The following is a 20,504-nucleotide window of genomic DNA, read 5'->3' as shown; positions in this document are numbered from 1 at the left end:
TTGCTGTGCGGGCTTTTCTCTAGTTGGGGACGAATGGAGGCTACTCTTCATTGCAGTGTGAGGGCTTTTCATTGCAGTGGATTCTCTTATTGCAGAGCACAAGCTCTAGGGCACATGAACTTCAGTAGTTGCAGTTTGTGGGTTTGGTAGTTGCAGTTCCTGGGCTCAAAAGCACAGGCTTAATAGTTGTGGTACACAGACTTGGTTGCTGTGTGGCATGTGGGATCTTCCTGGACCAGGGATTGAAGTGTCTCCTGCATTGGCAGGTGGATTCGTTACCACTGAGCCACCAAGGAAGCCCCTTGTTTGTTTGTTTGTTTTAAATTTGTCTATAGGTAATGTGTGTCTTGGTAAGGATGCCTTGATATTTCAAGATAGGTCATAGTGAGAAGTGTGTTACTGTATGTGAGCTATATTTTGTTAATACTTAAAAGTAGTAATAGCAACTTAAGTTAAAAATATAAGTAATAACCAACCATAGTGCTTATATTAGCATATCTGTGAGCAAGAATAAAGGAGAAATTACCAGGTTGCTTCTGGGAAGGTGAAGCAAAGAGGATGGCATAGGAAAGAGAGAGCTTTTCTGTGTAAGCCTCTTTGTACCTTATGATTCTAAAACATTGTAAGTGAAGTTGATACTTTACTAAGTTAATTTTACAGTCCTTGTTAAGATATATTAAAGGTTCAGTTGTCACTTGTTTCTCCCTTCTAACCCTCTAGTTATCTATTGATACAGTTTTGCCGTTTTTAGGTACTCACAGATTTTTAAAATTTGCTTTAATTTTTGAGAGTTTCTTTTTTTTGGTATTTTGCCTCTAAATAATTTTTTAACAAATATAAAAGTTGTAGTTTTATTATTTTATTCCTTATTTCAGTGATTTTTTTTGCCTGGCTTTGGAGCATAATGTATTAACAAAAAATCAATACTCTCCATTCTAAAATCTGTACCTATCCATTCTTGTTTTTAGCTGAAACTCATATTTGCCTTAGCTTGAATTCATACAGGAGTTTAAGATGATAATTGCTAGAGCAAGGTCTAGTAGGAGATGAGGCCAAGAGTACAAGTGTAGCAGTTTCGCTTTGAACAAGAGAACGGAAATGCTTGAGTATACAAATACAGTTATCTTTGTAGTATGGAGACAGTAGAGGAGACAGGTGCTTCTCACTGGTCATGTTTTTGGTAAATTAAGACTTAAAGTAATGCCCTGAGGGTGACTGAGTATAAGAAAAGAGATGATGCTCCCAAATAGTTGTTGAGGGGAAACCAGTAATTAATGGCCTATAAAGTATTGTCACTTTTTCTTCTCCCATAATTGGAGATCGTACATTTGGGTGTCAGATTTTAGGAGATAAAGGGTTTTGAATGCTGGGCTAAGGAATTTGGATTTTTTTTTTCTTTTTTTTTTGGCTGTGCTGCTTGGTGCATGGGATTTTAGGTCCCAGATCAGGGGTTGAATCCAGGCCCCTGACAGTGAAAGCACTGAATCCTAACCGCTGGATGGCCAGGGAATTCCTGGGGATTTCGTTTTTAGAATGTGGAAGACCTTGAATATTTTAGAGTAGCAGATCTGATATAATCGAAGTAGTGTTCTAAGATTATATTGTAGTTAGGAGATGTATTGCCATGAAAAAGAAATTGATGTTGTTAGGTAGACAAGCCTGTCTAAAGATTCCAGGGTGTGAGTATTGTGCTGAATGCTGGGCCTAGTATAGTGGCATTTACAGACAATGGGAAGATGACTACTGTGCCAGTATTGAGAGTTTGTGGTGGAGCGTTACTTGGACTTGGCAACTGGACCTGATAAGAGAAAGTAAGAAGGAGCTAAAATGCTTTGAGGTTTCTAACTAGGGTAACTACTGGAACTGTGATTTTATGGACAGAAATTGATAAATTAGGAGGGAGAGTGAACTTTGAAAAGAGAAATAATTACATTTTGGAAGGGTTAGTTTGAAGTGATGGCAAGGCTCTAATGTCCCATGTTGGAGTCTTCAAGGTAACCCCCAGATTGACTAGCTGGACTCATAGGACTCAGTGTTGTAATCTCAATCAGGATTTATTACATCAAAAAGATACAAAACACAATCCCCAAAGGGAAGAGATACATGGGACAAAGCCTGGGAAAATGAGTCATAAGCTTCCAGAGTCCTTTCCTAGTTTAGGCACAAAGGATCCCCTTAAGTCCCCTGACAACAAATTGTGACATGTGTGAAATGTTGCATACTGAGAAAGTTCATTAGAATCTCAGCATCCAAGCTTCCTATTGGGGGATAGCCATGTAGGCACCCAGTATCTTGCATGTCCCAGAATTTCAGACCGCCAGAGAGAAAGCAGGTATTTAGAATGAACCATATTATTTGCATAAACAGTTTATTTGCAGTGAGTATTTATCAGTTGGTGGGTGGAAACTATCCCAAAATCCAAGTCCCTAGAGGCCAGCCGAGGACCAGCCTTTCTAAGAATAAGCATTCTGAGGCCTGCCATGTTAACTATTTTCTGAACATTCTGTAAGGTGATTAAGGATGCTCTTAAGAGCGTAGAAGTGTTTACCTTTGTGGTAAGCATTTACTGCAGGTGTTTTCCTCATGATATAGAAGCCTGAGTTTAAGCAGAAATATGATTGAAAAGGCAATTTTATGCTTTTTGATTTTAACTATGTGACATTCTGGAAAAGGCAAAACTATGGAGACAGTAAAAAGATCAGTGATTGCCAGGAATTAGGAGCTAGTTGGGGGATGCATAGATGGACACAGAGTATTATTAAGACTATGAAAATACTCTGTATCAGTAGCAGTTGCGTATATTAGGGGTTTTAGGTAAATTCATACCTTATCTACTAAAACTGTGTGTACTAAAAAATGGTTCTTGGATGTAATAAAAGAGTACTGTTATATTAAGTACTGAAGATTGATAATTTGACCTTTTTTTCTTCCTAGAAGTACCGGTTCAGATATACTACCTGTAGTAAATCTGAATATACCAAATGCTTTTTATAGTATATGCACTGTATTCTTCCTAGATGCATGAATTCAGATATACTGATATGCTATGAGTTGAGTAGGACCATAGTTAAAAAGGAAGGAGCCATTTCATAAGTGGCCTGGAAAGAAGGCCCAGAATTTAAAGTCAAGGTTGATTCTGGAAAGAGAAAATTTGTCAACAGTTACTAATTAAACATCTTTTGAATGCTAGGAAAAAGCCTTATAGAACTTTCACTTTCATTTGGTCCTGTGGAGAGAAGACTTGCTGTTCACATTATGTTTTTAAATAAAGCGGTATATTGCTGAGGATAAGGATTATTGCTATTAAAATTTTTAGCACTACCTGTCTAATGAAAACTGAGTAAATGAAATGTTTTGCGCTGACTTAACGTATATCTTGTTACTTCTTCTGCAGGTATCTTCACAGTCATCACTTCCTGGAGTTGGTTACTTTGCTCCTGTCAATTCCAGTGACAAGTGCGCATCCTGGTGTGCTGCAAGCCACGAAAGATGTTTTAAAGTTTCTTGCACAGTCACAAAAGGGTCTTCTTTTTTTTATGTCAGAATATGAAGCAACAAATTTGTTGATTCGAGCTCTTTGTCATCTTTATGATCAAGATGAAGAAGACGGTCTCCAGTCCGATGGTGTTATTGATGATGCGTTTGCCTTATGGCTGCAGGACTCAACACAGACATTGCAGTGTATTACAGAACTGTTCAGCCATTTTCAGCATTGTACAGCCAGTGAAGAAACTGACCACTCAGATCTGTTGGGAACGCTGCACAACCTTTACTTGATTACTTTTAATCCTGTGGGAAGATCAGCTGTTGGCCATGTTTTCAGTCTTGAGAAAAATCTCCAAAGTCTTATTACACTAATGGAGTACTATTCCAAAGAAGCCTTAGGGTAATTTTATGCTTACTCCTTAAATTTCCTGTTTTATTGGAAAACTACATCACTAGTGGGGTAGATTCTTGAAAGAATGTGTTGTTTTGAAAATAAAAACTATAATTTTTTGACATAGCCTATAACTTGTAAATCAAGGATTAGAATGATGAACTCTCTAAGATGTGGATATAAAGAAATGAAATAGGAGCTGCTTCAGTTTCCCTACAGAGTTAACAAAGATTGCAGCCGTAGTACTCCTGCTGATTTTTGTGGAGGGGAGTCGTAAGACACAGAAATAATACATACAGCTTAAGAGTCATGAGGACTATCTTGGTGTCTCTGCCCTCACCTGCTAAGCTCTTCATGATGCTCTGACTTTAGAAGTGTTTTGACTGGATGAGGGAGTTTGAAAATGATAGTGGTTTTTGAAGACCTTGCCCTGTTGGGCAGAGGGTTTTAGTCTATGAGAAGAGAAACTCGTTCCTCCTGGTTCATGCTATACAAAGCTGTGGTGTCCTTTGCATCTGAGTCTTGATATGACCCCTTGAGTGACGGATCTCTTGGGAGGACTCTAAAAGGCGAACAAGAGTGCGTCTGTGCCTAGCTGTACCTTTACAGTTCTGTAGTGGAAGTCTGAATAATCACGGTGGTAGGTTGATTCATCACACTTTTTCCTATACATCCAGAGTGAAAAAACATTTTAAAGGAGATTAATGAAGTGTATTTCCTAATCTTTCATTGCTGATAAAGTGTACTTATTCATATTTTATTGTTCTGATCATATTTCTTAAGAGAATTCCACGTTTCATTTTGATGCATGTGCTTTGTTATTAATAAACTTTTAAGTAGTGGTTTCAGGTGAATTGGAGGTTAAACTAAAATGTGATTTCCTGTTTTCAGGAAGTTGGTAATGTTTCATGGTAAAATTCCTTGATCTTCTTAAAACCAAGTGAAAAAAAAAAGTTTAAAAATTGTTCCTAAAAGTTATTTGCATACCAAAACCTTTAAAACCTTATTTTGTTTCAGTGATTCCAAGTCTAAGAAGTCAGTCGCTTATAATTACGCTTGCATACTTATCTTGGTGGTGGTTCAGTCTTCCAGCGACGTCCAGATGTTGGAGCAGCATGCAGCATCTCTCTTGAAGCTTTGTAAAGCAGATGAAAATAATGCTAAATTGCAAGGTATGGCACTTGAACTTATTTTAAGCGTTTATGATACAGGAAGAAAAAAAGCCTTTGACTATCTGTAGTTCATATTTGCCATTTGGGACCAGGGGCTTTATCATGTTTGATAATATACCTAGTAACACCCTGTGTTAACTTTCTGTATAAGTTAAAGCACCTTTTATGGAGGTATTTTATATGGTATTCTTAAAAAGATTTTTTTAGGAAGTTGTTGAAAATACCTTTTTCTGGAAAGTCATGGAAATTTGTGGGTAGCTGAAGTTCCTAATCAAAACAGAATTAAAGATGAACTCGGAAGTTCAGTTTTGTACAGAAGTTTAGAAGTATAGTTTGTAGGTGTGTGTGTTTTCTTTGAATATGTACTTATTTCTGAGTACTACTTAGAAATCTATTTGTGGTTAACACGTGTGCTATTCTCAAGTGAAAAATGATGAAAGAATATTATTTTCTAAGTGTATATTGAATGAAGTTTATAAAGTTTATAATAAGGTTTATAATAAGGTGAACCTTATTGTAGTGGGTAGTCTTGAAAAGTTCAAGGTATTTAATTATAGTTTTTTATTATTTTATTTTTGTTCTTGGTTTTCAAACTAGCCAAATAGAAAATTTAACACAGTAAATGTTATGATAGCATGTGGCGACTTCTCTTTTTTGTCTTTTGTCCATGCTGCACAGTATGTGGGATCTTAGATCTTAGTTCCCTGACCAGGGATGGAACCTGTGTCCTTTGCAGTGGAAGTGAGGAATGTTAACCACTGGACTGCTGGGGAAATCCCAGGCCTCTTTTCCTTTTAATCCTAAAAAGATTAAAGTTTAGGATTAATCCTAAAAAGATTAAAGTGTTACCAGTAAAAGTTGGATACTAAACTCAGCTTTCCATATTGAAAATAGATTTTTTTCCCCCCCTCAAAGTATGTCCTTACAAAAAGAGGGTATGTAGCATCTTCAAAGGTATTATTAATGCTTTAGTACATATTCTGGGTGATGAGTACACTTAAATTTATTATTCCTTTTATCTTTCATTTGAGCAATGTATATTCTATATACATGAAAGAGGTAATTTAAAAGTGTATAGGAAAAATACTCGGATGTAAACTGCTGTAATCCTGAAAAGGAGTGTAGTACCAAGGAGAGATGACTCCTATTTGCAGTTTCCGTCAGTTCTTCTTATAAAGTCTCTAGAAATTATTACGTTAGAACACTTTTAGAAAAACATTTTTGGTGATAGTCAGGTTCTATCCCTGGGCCGGAAAGGTCCCCTGGAGAAGGAAATGGCAACTCACTCCAGTGTTCTTGCCTGGAATACTCCATGTACAGAGGAGCCTTGACGGGCTACAGCCCATGGGGTCACAAAGAGTTAGACATGATTGAGTGACTAACACTTTGACTTCACTTTTACGGCATAGCTTCTAGGCTGTTCAGTTGCAGTAAATGGTGTATTTCATGTATTTCTTCCACAAACAAAGTTTCCTATTACTGTTTTGGGGGTGAGAATGATCACTTTTAATTTTGTAAAGGCAGATTAGGAAATTGACAAAATTTAAAATTTGTGTCATGGGAGAGGGCCCTCAGCAAATGTTCCTCCATGGGTTTGATCCTGTTAGAAATGAATACCTTTGTGTATGCTGTTTTGAGGGTGTGGGAATCAGTGGTAGTATTAGGTGAATAAGCACTATGTAATTTTGTTTATCGGCAGTTAATTTTATAATTGTTTTAATGTTGTAAGTTGATTGCTGTAGAAAAATTCAGTTTAGTTAGATAGTTCTGTTTAATCGTATAAACATTTAAGTTTTCAGAAGCCAAATAACTAAGAGTGATACCTTCTTATTTCTAAACCAGTATAGTATGACATTTACATTTCATTTTAAGGCTTGTTTAAATAATTTAGACACATAATTCCTATATAAAATTCACTCCATTGAAATGAACATGGATTTTGCAATCTGAAAATGTGGCTTTTCTCTGGAAAAGAATACTTTCACTTCCTTTGTTATTAAGGCTTGTTTGTAAGGCTTTTATTTTAAAATATTATGTTGTAAATTACTGTTTTCATTTTTAAGAACTGGGCAAGTGGCTTGAACCTCTGAAAAACCTTAGATTTGAGATTAATTGCATCCCAAACCTAATTGAATATGTTAAACAGGTAAGTAAAATTTAAAAGTATCTTGATTTTATGGAATTGTGTGGTAGTATGTAGTAATGTTGTATTAAATCACTTGTATAGATAATGTAGTTAAGTATACTTGATTGATTTATTAGTCCTGTGGGTATAGATTGGTAGTGGGTATAGATGGATATGTAATTGTGTGTATACATGAACACAGATGCCCACAACGATATTGCTTTCTATTGCCAGATTCTGTCCTGTTTTTTTTCTTCTCAAATAAGAATAATATCACCTACCATTTTGGTGACATTTACAAAAATGTTTTAAAGTTAAATGCTATGATAATGTGATATATAATTGTTTTAGTTAAACTTTCTGAAAAAGAATTTCCCTCAAACTTTTTAGGTGAAAATTGGTAAGAGTTAATTCTAGATAATTGGAATGAGGACTAGTTCTGTTTGTTCATTTGGGATGGTTAAATTACTTCAATCTACAATTGAAGTAATTCATGAGAGTTAAAAAATCATATAGTTCATAATATTATAGTTGAAAATTTCATATACAAATCAGGTAATTCATAATGCAAAAATTTGTTATAATCAAAACATTGTTAGTTGGGGAAGTTTAAAAAGTTTTCTTTGCTCCTTAGTTGATCCAGTATGTATCATAGGATGAAGGACTAAAGGTGCTCTTCTTTTTTTTAAAAGTGCTCTTCTTTTTAAGTGCTTTAAAAAAAAAGTGCTCTCTTTTTTTAAGGTGCTCTTCCTTCTTTTTTTCTTTTAAAATGATGCGTAAGAAGTTTTAAACTAGAGGGGCAGAATGGACCTTAAATTATCTCTTTTTCCTCCATCTCCCCCTAAGAGTACTTTTACCTCCTATAATGCCATCATATTCTTCAGTTCTTTATTTTATGCCTCAAAGACGATCTAGAGTTTTTCAGTATATTGAGTCTTTTATTTAGCAGAGGTACATTAGTGTCCTGTAAATATAGATGGTCAGGTATTTAGGGTGTGCATAGTTAGAAGAATATATTAAGTATCCAGTAAAATACCAGAGGACTTGGATTAAAGTATTTAACCAGTAAAAAGTTAAGTGCTAGAAATTTGAATTGCATGTTGTAATTAAATGTTTTAATTTTTATGTAAATCCTTATCCTGTTAAGTATGGTTATTATAAATAACTCTCTAAGGTGTGCTAAAAAACAGCTGATCTAAGACAGAAACGTCACTCTGTGACTCCCTGCTGCCTTAACTTGTGGGATAACTGAAAGGCAGCAAGGAAGAAGTTAGAGGGAAAGATAACCCAAGGTGGGGAAAGGGAAAGTGAAAGTTGCTCGGTCGTGTTCGACTCTTTGCAACCTCATGGACTGTGCAGTCCATGGAATTCTCCAGGCTGGGATACTGGAGTGGATAGCCTTTCCCTTCTCCAGGGGATCTTCCAAACCCAGGGATCGAATCCAGGTCTCCCGCATTGCAGGCGGATTCTTTACCAGCTGAGCCACAAGGGTGGGAAACATGAGGAAAAGGGTTTTCTTATTTTTAGGTTTCTCCTCTGAGGTTAAAGGCTGAAGTGGTAACATTTTAAAGTGGTATTTCTTCCAAGTTTTTTAAACCATCTATATGCTGCTCTTTGAAAATTACAAAAATAAAGCAGCTTAAGTATAACTGTTTGTTGCCAGGAAAACATAGCCTGGGCAGGTGCTAAGGACGTAGGTAACTGTATTTCTTCTTTCTCTCTTCATGCCCCAAATGGCCATCATAACTAGATTCCTGTGGTATTTGCATTTTTTGAAATGTATGTTATGTAGTATTAAACCACTCCCTGATGCTTCATCAATTTTTAAAGAGGTTTTAGTACCCACAGGGCTCTGTAAAATCAGAATCCTTGCTTCCTTTTTGGAAAAACGGATATAAGAAAGAGTATCCAAAAAGGAGCTATTTTAAATTCTTAACACAGAGAGTTTCATACCTGTCTGTATGTAGCCTTTGTTTTAGTCAGTACTTTTTAATATACTTGTGTCATCAGTTATTCATTTTATAAACATGATGTCACATATGATACAACATATGCCAAAGATTGCATAACCTTTAAAACTTAATTAGCTTTATTCATGTTTTAAGTGCACTAAGGAAGTTTAAAATGATATAAGTACTTAACTTGAAACTCCTATTTTTAACCAATGCCTTCTCTGGGTCTGATAGATAATAAGAAATTAAAGTTTCTGTTCGTTTTTATTTTTGAAGAATACTGATAACTTGATGACCCCAGAAGGAGTTGGCCTTACTACTGCCTTGCGTGTTCTCTGTAATGTGGCCTGTCCCCCACCCCCTGTTGAAGGTAATGTGGCTACTATACTTAAAAACTATTTTTTAAGCCTGGTGTAAATATCATTTATTAAATAAAATATTCAAAAATCTTAACCAGTGATTAATATTTAAGTAATTAGTTTTTTGTTTTTTTCTCCCTTATTTATGTAAAGGTCAACAGAAAGACCTGAAATGGAATATTGCTGTCATTCAGCTTTTTTCTGCTGAAGGAATGGACACCTTTATTCGGGTGCTGCAAAAATTGAACAGTATTCTGACTCAGCCATGGAGGCTCCATGTCAACATGGGGACTACCCTTCACAGAGTGACTACCATTTCAATGGCTCGCTGCACACTCACTCTTCTTAAAACTATGTTAACGGAACTCCTGCGAGGTGGATCCTTTGAGTTTAAGGACATGCGTGTTCCTTCAGCACTTGTGACTTTACACATGCTCCTGTGCTCTATCCCTCTCTCAGGTCGTTTGGATAGTGATGAACAGAAAATTCAGAATGATATCATTGATATCTTACTGACTTTTACTCAAGGAGTTAATGAAAAGCTCACTATCTCAGAAGAGACTCTAGCTAACAATACTTGGTCTTTAATGTTAAAAGAAGTTCTTTCTTCGATATTGAAGGTTCCTGAAGGATTTTTTTCTGGACTCATACTCCTTTCAGAGCTGCTGCCTCTACCATTGCCCATGCAAACAACTCAGGTATCACTTCCATATAACATGCATCTTATAAATGATGGCAATAACACTTTTTAAAAAACCAGTGGTTTTTCTTAAAAAACAAAAACAAAAACAAAACCCCCTCATCTCCTTCCCCTAAGAAAGACATAAAATACCTGGATGAGGGTGAGATAAAAACTGAAGCAAGTTGGTCATTAAGGAAACATGGGAGTAACATTCTAAATAAATTTTTGTTAATGTGAATTTTATTATGCTGTTACATATACTTGTGCTTTTGTTGTTTTTAAATCCTTTTCCCCCACCATTAACTAGGTTGCTTCATCAATGGACTCTGCTCTACTGACTGCTAACCTGAGAACAATAAGATTTTTTATTAGATGCGTTGAATTCAAGCAAATGTTTAATTGTACAACAGAAAATTAAATGTTTTAAGCATGCAGTAAAGATGTTCTTTTCATAATAGTTCTTCCTGAACAGTTTTTGTGATTGTAAATAAATATTAAAAAAAAAAAATCTACGTACACACACATTATACTTTTTTAACAGGTAATTGAGCCACATGATATATCAGTGGCACTCAACACCCGAAAGTTGTGGAGCATGCACCTTCATGTTCAAGCAAAGTTGCTCCAAGAAATAGTTCGCTCTTTCTCTGGCACAACCTGCCAGCCCATTCAACATATGTTACGGCGTATTTGTGTTCAATTGTGTGACCTTGCCTCACCAACTGCACTTCTGATTATGAGAACTGTGTTGGATTTGATTGTAGAAGACTTGCAAAGGTATTTTCATTTTGCACTAAAAATTTTTTTCCTCAAGGTATTTTTGACACAAATACTTTAAAAAAAAATTAACTTAGACTTTGGAAACCAGGCTTTAGAATGCGCAGATAAAATGTGTACATGTAAAATATAACACAGACACATGTATATGTGAATATATAAAGGTAAATTTTGATTAGAAAGCTATTATTTTATGTGCAAGATACGTTGAAGTATTTCAAGTTTTGGGGCGCTGGAAAAGTGAACTGTGAAGTACTCTGATTTAAGAAAATATGTTATTGAAAACCCAAATTTACAAAATTTTATAGTAATTGTAAAATTCCAGAGTTGTCATACCCAAGGAATGAAATTTTTTACATAAGATTTGTATAATATGTGTTGAAAAAGCAAATGACTAAGTAGTGCCTTAAAATCAAGAATTTTGTTTACTAAATGTGTTGATTTTATTTCAGCACTTCAGAAGATAAAGAAAAACAGTATACTAGCCAAACCGCCAGGTTGCTTGCTCTTCTTGATGCTCTGGCTTCACACAAAGCTTGTAAATTAGCTATTTTGCATCTAATTAGTGGAACTATTAAAGGTGATGAAAGATATGCAGAGATATTCCAGGATCTGTTGGTTTTGGTGCGGTCTCCTGGAGACAGTGTTATTCGTCAGCAGTGTGTTGAATATATCACATCCATTTTGCAGTCTCTCTGTGATCAGGTATTTATAGTTATTTTTATAAATTCTTTGTGTGTGTACATATTATTTAAAAACATATCCTGATGTAATTCTTGGCTGCTAACAAAAAGATCTCATCTGTTTCATTATTCATATTATTGTTTGGGGGGATATTTGACCACTGAACCAACAGTAAAATCATTTGGTGCTACATAACTTTCTTTGACCTTATACATCACATGTTTCTCTGAAGAGGTTTTTTCATTTTCTTTATGAGATACTGTCTTTGGATGTTTATTCTGTGTGCCGTTGTATTCTTTGGGGTTGGTTATATCTGGTAGTTTCATTTTCTTTCCAATTATATTCTGTACCAATTCATTCTTGAATATTGTAGTTTTGTGATTGGTTGAATTAATACTATATTTTTTTGTTTGGGCTTTTTTTTTTTTTAATTAAAAAATTTTTTTTTAGCTGTGCGTAAAGGTATGTGGGGATCTTAGTTCTCCAGCCAGGAAAGTGCAGAGTCTTAACCACTGGGAAGCCAGGGAAGTCTTTGCGACTTTGGAAGGCATCACAGGCTACTACAGTTTTAGTGTGTTTCAGGCTACTGTGCTTATAGATGTTGACTAAAAGTAGTAGTACTTCTTCCTGCTGTTCCTATTATTGACTTCCAGTTTGTAGTTCCATGAGTTAATGAGAATTGCTTTAACTTTTAAAGCCCATTGTTGCAGGGATCATTGTAGATTTCTATGCCTGATAGAATTTTAGCTTGTCAAAATGCTCCTACTATCTAATTAATCGAATGTGATTTTTCCAGGCAGAGTATTTTTAATAGGATCCTATATTAGACGATTTGGAGGAGGGCATGGCAGCCCACTCCAGTATTTTTGCCTGGAGAATACTCGTGGTCAGAGGAGCCTGGTGGGCTACAGTCCTTGGGGTTGCAAAGAGTCAGACATGACTGAGTGACTAAGCACACACGTATTAGAAGATTACCTTTTTCTAACTAAAAAAAAAATCCAATTTGGTTACATTTAACACTCAAGTCAAGAAGGAACATTTTTTGTGTGATTTGTTTTCACAAAAAGGAGATCTGGTAGAAAATAGTTTTGGACCTGGTAAAAAAGCTGTTTTAAGTCTTTATACCTCAAAATGTCCAATCAGCTGGTATTTGTTTTATAATTAATATTAAGTTGTATGATCGTGCTGAGTAACAGTTTAGCATCCTAGCTGCCCTGATCACATAAACTTCATTCTTGGCTGGCTTCACCTAGTTGTATTTCCTTTCTATTCAAGCTTTGTTTTATAGTTTTAACCCAAGTTGAATAGTGGTTTCCAGTGTGTTGAAGTGGTTAAAGGCAATAACTCATACCTAAAAATGTTTCTGTAAAGTCTGCTTTACTTTAAAAACAGTAGTGTGGGTTTTTAGTTATTGTTAGGTAAACTTGCTGACATTGAAAAACTTGAATTTAAGATGTATATAAAAACGAGGGGAAAATATTTGAAGATTATGCCTAAATGTTTTTTTGCTCCATCCATTTCTTTTTGTGATGTTTTAAATTCAAGTATGGATATATTTATTAAAATTTATTTCTCTGAATGCTTTCTTTATAAATTTAAAAATATTCAGATGAATAAATAATATAATAATTTAAAATATTTTCATACCCAAAGTACTAACCTAACCATTTGAAGATAGAAACTACACTTAGTATAAACCAGAAGGAAAAATTTTTCAAAGAGATGTTCTTTTAAAGTAAGAATACTATGAGTCAGGATCCGTTGCCAAGTGGTTAGGTGTCAGTCTTACAAAGTAAAAACACTGTGAAGCAGATTCTTGAGGTGCGTGTCTTTGTATTAACCTTTATAGCAGGGCAGAACAACTCCTTTGTATTTAATGTGTTTCAATCTGTGTTTGGGATGGGATAATAACTATAATATTTTGATAACTACTAAGTATTAATTGCTGTGTATTTCAGAAATAAAAGCTCGAAGTGATAGTGACAATCATTTTAAAAAATTGTTTTTTCCCCAACTCCCCTCCTCCCTCACAGGACATTGCACTAATTTTGCCAAACTCTTCTGAAGGTTCTGTTTCTGAACTGGAGCAACTCTCCAATTCTCTACCAAACAAAGAACTGATGGCCTCAATCTGTGACTGTCTCCTGGCTGTGGTAGCTAACTCTGAGAGCAGTTACAGCTGTTTACTGACATGTGTCAGAACAATGATGTTTCTTGCAGAGCATGATTATGGATTATTTCATTTAAAAAGGTAATGCTTTATCTAATTTAATTCTGTTACTTAATTGCTAAGTTGTGACCGACTCTTGCTGCCCCATGGACTGTAGCCCGCCAGGCTCCTCTGTCCATGGGATTTCCTAGGCAAGATTACTGGAATGGGTTGCCATTTCCTTCTCCAGGAGATCTTCCCAACTCAGGGATTGACCCCGCGTCTCCTGCGGTGGTAGGTGGATTCTTAACCACTGAGCCACCAGGAAGTGGTAAAAATTTACTGTTTTCTTGTATTTTAATCCCCCCATATTAATTAATTCATAGATGTTGTAGAAGGTGGAAGGCATGATTTCTTTCATGAAGAGAAATTTTGAATTTGTGGAAAAGATTCATTAGCAATGAAATGTACTAGTAATAAAATCTTTAGGTAATGTAAATTGAGAAGGAAATCTTATCATTCCGGGGTCATTAATTCAGTGCTCGAAGATACTTGTTTGGTTGGCATAGACACCTCTGGTTCTTCAAAGATGATGGTAGTGTGGTATTCTGGACTCTGAAGCTGAAGGTGCTGATTCTGTGTCTTTTATTCTCTAGAGGAGTGGCTGATCTGCAATGGATTTGAAATTATGTAAATCTCATGCTGCTCAGACTCTCAGATGTAATTTCTGCTCCCTGTTGCTAGCCATGCCCTCGTCTTTTTCTTCACTAGGGAGATAGATAGCTACTACATAGTTTCCCTGGGAATTCGTAGAAGTATGTAGGATTATGAGATCGAAAGGATTAAGCAACATGTTATGTGTGCCTCTCATCAGTTCTTATAACATTGGTTGAAAACATATGTTTCAGGTAGAGTGCTTGGTGCTGCTTGCCATCTTTCCCCCGGCTGAGCCTGTCCTGTACTCTGTCTCAGTTAATGGTACCTGCTGAACATCCAGCTTCTCCCCCTGCCACCTCCCAGTCTTTTGCTGAAGTCTTTAAATTTTATTTCTTAAATGTCTTTTTTTCCTATTGCCCAGATATTTACTGTATATCCTTTAAAACTCATATACTATATATCCAATTAAACTTAATTTTTGAAAAAAGCTTTCCTTGGTTCTGGGTTAGGTGCTCTCACAAATACCCTTTGCATACCGTTTCCACAGCATGTTATGTGACGTTGTTGGCTCTGCTAGGTTCATGTAAGTCATTGTAACCTATTTCTTTTTGTTTCTTCAGCTTGGATCTTTCTGCTGAGCTCCATGTAACTTATGTATCTATTTGACGTCTCTACTTAGCCATCTAATGGGCACCCAAGCTGAACCAAAGCAGAGCTCTTGATATTCTTGCCTCAGACACATTTCTGTCTTGCTTAACTTGGTAAATGTTAAACGCAGATTCTTGCTGCTTCTCTTTTCCTTTCTCCCTGCCTCCAGTCTGTCAAGAAGTCCAGCACATTATGTTTTCAGAACATCCTGAATCTGATCGCCTTTCTCCACCTCCACTGTTAGTGTGCCCTCGACTGTATTTGCCTATATGACCCATTGCAAGAGCCTCCAGTCTTCTCTTCTTACTTCTAGCATTGTCCCCATAAAAACTATTTTCTTAGTGCTCAGATTGATCTTTTTAAACTTAAAACAAGGTATGTGTCATTATTATTTTGCTTAAATCCTTCTGTTGGCTTTCCGTTGAACTGCAAATAAAATTCAAACTTGATCTCTAGGGCTCTTATACAGTCCAACTCTTGCTTATCTTTCTGACTTTTCTCATAGCTTTTTTATCCTCTCTTTGGCTCCCTGTCAGGCTCATTCCTATTTCTAGACCTTTCTTTTTTCTTTCCTAAAATGCTTTTTCCCTAGTTTCTTCTAGGACTTATTTTTTTACTTCACTCAGGTATCTGTATCAATATATTTCCTGCCTAAATGCCTGCCTAAAATGCATATCCTGTGTGTCCCCATTCCTTATACCCCTTTATATTTTGACATTATGTCATATAGACTTACTGCTTATTTGGTTGTCTCCCTCAATAGAATATAATCTGCACAAGGACAGGGACTGTCTTTTCTTGACTGTACTCCCTCCAGCACCTAGAAACCTGGTTCATGGTAGGCATTAGGAAGGAATGTTAGAGTCCTTTAGTTCACAGATATTTGTTGAATGCCCTCCTCTGGGCCAGACACTGCTCTAGGTGCTGGAGATTTAATTTAAAAAAAAACAACCCTGTCTTCTTGATACTTTCATTCTATTAGACAGATGATCAGCGTGTAAATAAAATACACAGTGTGTTATAAAACAACATAAAATAGAGCAGAGGAATGGCGAGTGCCAAAGTGGGGGAGAGTTGCCATTAGAAGTCTGAGGAGGTATCAGGGACGTCCTCACTGAGAAGGTGGTCCTTGAGCAAAGAGCTGAGGGAGGTGAGTGAGACATGTTAACGTGCTGGGGGAGAGCGACTGCGTGTGGTATGCCTGGCTTTTCTGAGAAAGGGCCTGCAGACCGTGGTGGGGGCTCTTGAAGTGAGTAAGCACGTTGGAAAATGACAGGGCCCCGGGTCAGAGAGGTAGTGGGTAGGTGAGGGAAGGGCAGGTCATCAGGGGCCTTTAGAGTTACTTATAAGGGCCATTGTGGGCTTCCCTGGTGACTCAGATGGTGAAGAATCCACCTGCAATGCCGGAGATCCAGGTTTGATCCCTGGGACAGGAAGATTCCCTAGAGAAGGAAATGGCTACCCACCCTAGTATTCTTGCCGGGGGAATCGCATGGACAGAGGAACCTGGCAGACTGTGGGATCACAAAGAGTTGGACACATCTGAGCGACTAACATACACACATACACGCAAGAGCCATTATGAGGTTTTGAGCAGAGGTATAGTGTGATCTGGCTTTTTAAATAAATAGATCACTATATCCTCTAGTCCTGAGACAGGCCTCACTCAAAAAAACTTTCTTTGAGATGATTTTAGACTTTCAGAAAAATTACAAAATAATAGTACAGAGCTCAGATACACCCTTCATCCAACTTACCCTTATCCCTGTCCTTATGTTGGTGTCTTGAATAACCATTGAATATTTGTCAAAATTAAGAAACTAAACTTGACATAATACTGTTAACCAAAATACAGAACTTGCTTAGATTTTACCAGTTTCTGTAGTAATGTTCTGAGTACATCATATCAGGAAATATATCTGCCTTACTGATGATGCTAACCTTGGTCACCAAACTGAGATGCTGTCTGCTAGGATTCTGTACAGCAAACTTACTAATTTTCTGTTTTTAAATACTAAACATTTTGAATAATATACTTCAAGACTATATAAATGTCCTATTTCTACTTAAAATTTTCAGCCAGTCATTTTACTGTCCATCAGTGAATCTTGGCACATGTCAGTTATTACCGTGGTGTTTTAATGTGTGTGTGTGTGTGTGTGTGTGCGTGCACGCTCAGTCATATCTGACTCTTTGTAACCCCATGGACTGAAGCCTGCCAGGCTCCTCTGTCCATGGATTTTTCCAGGAAAGAATACTGGAGTGGATTGCTATTTCCTTCTCCAGGAGATCTTCCCGACCCAGGGATCAAGCTGGTGTCTCCTATGTCTCCTCCTTCGGCAGGCGGACTCTTTACCAGCTGAGCCATCAGGGGAAGCCTATGGTGTTTTAATAGTGATTTCCTATTTTTCTTATTCCTTTTTCACTTCATTATCCTCTGTAAGGATGAATTCATCACTTTTCCCCATTTATTTACTTATGTGGGTATTTATATCCATATGGACTTGTGGACATTAAGTTTTTTTGTTGTGTACTAATTGAACAGTATGTCATTATTTATTTTGTTGTTCAACTTACATCACTAATTTTGGTTTTTCTCTTTGACTAGGGCTGGGAAATATATGTGTCCTAACTCATGCATTTACCAAAAAAATCTACGTTTTTTTTTTCCATCTATTTATTGTGTGTATGTGTTTTAAAGGGCTTCCTTGGTGGCTTAGATGGTAAAGCATCTGTCTACAATGCAGGAGACCCGGGTTCAATCCCTGGGTCAGGAAGATCTCCTGGAGAAGGAAATGGCAACCCACTCCAGTACTCTTGCCTGGAAAATCAGTATTTTGATTCTAATACAGTATCAGAGGGTGGATTCTAACTTTCCCCCTTTCTTTGTAACCTCATCCGTGTTTTGTGATATACAGTTCTGTGGATTTTGACCGTCATGTATCTACTATCACATTTCCATGCAAAGCCATCACCCCAGCAGTCGTGTGCCACCCTTTTATAGACAACTTTGCTACAAGTTGATTGACAAAATTCCAGATTTTAGTATTGCTAGTTTCTTTTTTAATTGTAGACATTCTAAAGGGTATGCAGTGGATCCCAGTTTTTGATAAACCATCTAAATAAGGCTCATTCTCTTAAAGTTATAAGTAGAGGCTAGTAATTGGTATAATCTGATTTTTAACCTAAGCTTTTTCCGTTGATTGTACTATCTCTTTGTTTACTCATTCCGTTTGTTGTGCTTTGTCCGTTTCATTATTTTTATAAAGTTCTCATGAGCACAAGTCCTATCTTTCTCCATTTTGTATTGCTTTATCCAAGTCTTGAACTTTTATTTTGATCAACTAAGAACTATGTAAATGCATAATTTTAGCAGGACTATGTATTGTCATGATTTTGGACACATAGCACGATTATTTCTTACCCTGAAACCTTTCTGTATAAGAGGTTGGTAAATTGTGGGCCACAGGCCAAATCCAGCGTTTATTGGAACATAGTCAAAATTTATGTGCTGTCTACAGATGCTTTCCCACTACGTTGGCCATTGAGTAGCTGTGACTGAGACTACTGTTTTGTATAGAGGGCAGATTGAGTTCTGTATAACCCTGTAAAGCCTAAAATATTTATCATTAGGCCTTTTACATAAAAAGTGTACTGATGCTTACTTTATACCTTTGGTTTTTTTCTGTCAGATTACAGTGTCATAAAGATAATCATCCTTTGTAGTTATTACATAAGTTAGGCTTTCGAGCGGAGAAGGCGATGGCAACCCACTCCAGTACTCTTGCCTGGAGAATCCCAGGGATGTTAGAACCTGGTGGGCTGCTGTCTATGGGGTCGCACAGAGTCGGACACGACTGAAGCGACTTAGCAGCAGCAGCAGCAGCAGCAGCAGGCTTTCGAGACAGCTATAACTTCCTTATGTTAGAGAAATCCCCAGGTTATAAAAAAGTGTTCTAAAAGGAACCTGAGAATGTATTTGCTAAGTTTTGTAGCTTTGTTATTTGGGGGAGTTTTTTTCTTTCTGTGGTTTTAAAGTTTGTGTACATGCATGCCAATCATGTCCAGCTCTGTGCGACCACATGGACCGTAGCCCGTCAGGCCTCTCCTCTAGACTCGGGGAGCAGACCTGGGCCTCCTGCATTGCAGGCGGATTCCTTACCACTGAAGCTATGAGGGCAACCCTTTTGAAGTCTATCTTCTTTAAAAGGAGATGTCAACTATAAAAAGAAATGCTTTGTTACATGGTTTGTATGACAGATAAACCAAAGTACTTTTTTACTCTTCTTGAAATGTAACATTTTAATTTACTAAATTTTGTTTGTCAGAACTGAGATAGTTCATTTCTCATGCCAGATTTATATGCTCAAATTTTAAAACATTGCCTCTCTATTTTCTTTATTTACAGTTCTTTAAGGAAAAATAGTAATGCTCTGCATAGTTTACTGAAACGAGTGGTCAGCACATTTAGTAAAGACACAGGTGAACTTGCATCTTCATTTTTGGAATTTATGAGACAAATTCTTAATTCTGATACAATGGTAAGTGTATATATATGTATTTGGTATTTCTCATATTTACAAACTTATACATATGTTAAAAAAATCACGGGTTCAAAAATATCTTGGAATGATGTTATTTGGAACTTGGAACTTAAATACTGTTTTTTTCATATGTCCTCACCCCACTAAAAGTATGGGTTTTTGATTTATAAATAGATTGTTAAGAGTAGAATTTATTAGGTATCATTCTTAATTCTTTCAGCTGTTTGATGTTTTCCTACTGTGTTGTGGCTTCCATGGTTTTTGACAATAAATCACTTGTTAATCTTTTATTAGTTGAATCACCTCTCTTACTGCTTTCAAGATTCTTTGTTTTTAGCTCTTGATCATGTGTTAAGAGTGGATTAAGTTTGTTCTACTTGGAGTTTGTTGAGCGTCTTGAAAGTGTAAATTAATGTTTTTCATCAGATTTGTAAAGTTTCTAGTCACCATTTCTTTAGATGTTTTTTCTGACTCTTTCTTCCTTTTCTGAGACCCTTTATTATACGTGGTTTGGCACTCTTGATAGTATCTCCACAAGCATCTTTTGAGGCTGTGCTCATGGTTCTTCATGTTTTTCTTTCTGTTCCTTAAAATGGATAATCTCAGTTGACTGTGTTCAAGTTCACAGATTCTTTTTTTTTTGCCAGCTCAAATCTGCTCTTGAGCCCCTCTAGTGAATTTTTTGTTTGACTTTTTGTCCTTTCCCACTCCAGAATTTATGTTCAGTTTTTGTATAACTCTTAGCTGTCTATTGATATTTTCTTGCAGAGTGCTGTATCAACTCTCTTTCCAGTTTTTCCTTCCAAGCATTTACTTCTTTGGTACATTCTGAATAGTTCTGTATGAGTTCATAACTTCCTAAAGCAGACAGCAGATCA

The 20,504-nt window shown here is 36.4% G+C and overlaps 1 protein-coding gene across 3 annotated transcripts in view; it reads left to right on the top strand.

The window, feature by feature from the left end:
* Nucleotides 1-20,504, top strand: part of KIAA1429 (KIAA1429 ortholog) — a 60,450-nt gene that overhangs the window by 29,854 nt on the left and 10,092 nt on the right. For all 3 annotated transcript variants that reach the window (XM_005689234.3, XM_005689233.3, XM_018058232.1), the window contains 9 exons: nucleotides 3,395-3,886; nucleotides 4,895-5,049; nucleotides 7,113-7,195; nucleotides 9,403-9,496; nucleotides 9,639-10,183; nucleotides 10,709-10,944; nucleotides 11,397-11,649; nucleotides 13,662-13,879; nucleotides 19,491-19,623. In XM_005689234.3, the coding sequence (XP_005689291.1) occupies nucleotides 3,395-3,886; nucleotides 4,895-5,049; nucleotides 7,113-7,195; nucleotides 9,403-9,496; nucleotides 9,639-10,183; nucleotides 10,709-10,944; nucleotides 11,397-11,649; nucleotides 13,662-13,879; nucleotides 19,491-19,623 (2,209 nt within the window). The remainder of the gene's footprint in view (nucleotides 1-3,394; nucleotides 3,887-4,894; nucleotides 5,050-7,112; nucleotides 7,196-9,402; nucleotides 9,497-9,638; nucleotides 10,184-10,708; nucleotides 10,945-11,396; nucleotides 11,650-13,661; nucleotides 13,880-19,490; nucleotides 19,624-20,504) is intronic.

The sequence above is a fragment of the Capra hircus genome, chromosome 14 (genome assembly GCF_001704415.2).
Source record: "Capra hircus breed San Clemente chromosome 14, ASM170441v1, whole genome shotgun sequence".
Lineage (NCBI taxonomy): Eukaryota > Metazoa > Chordata > Mammalia > Artiodactyla > Bovidae > Capra > Capra hircus.
The sequence above is the reverse complement of the archived record's forward strand: the minus strand, read 5'-3'. Positions and strand labels throughout refer to the sequence as shown.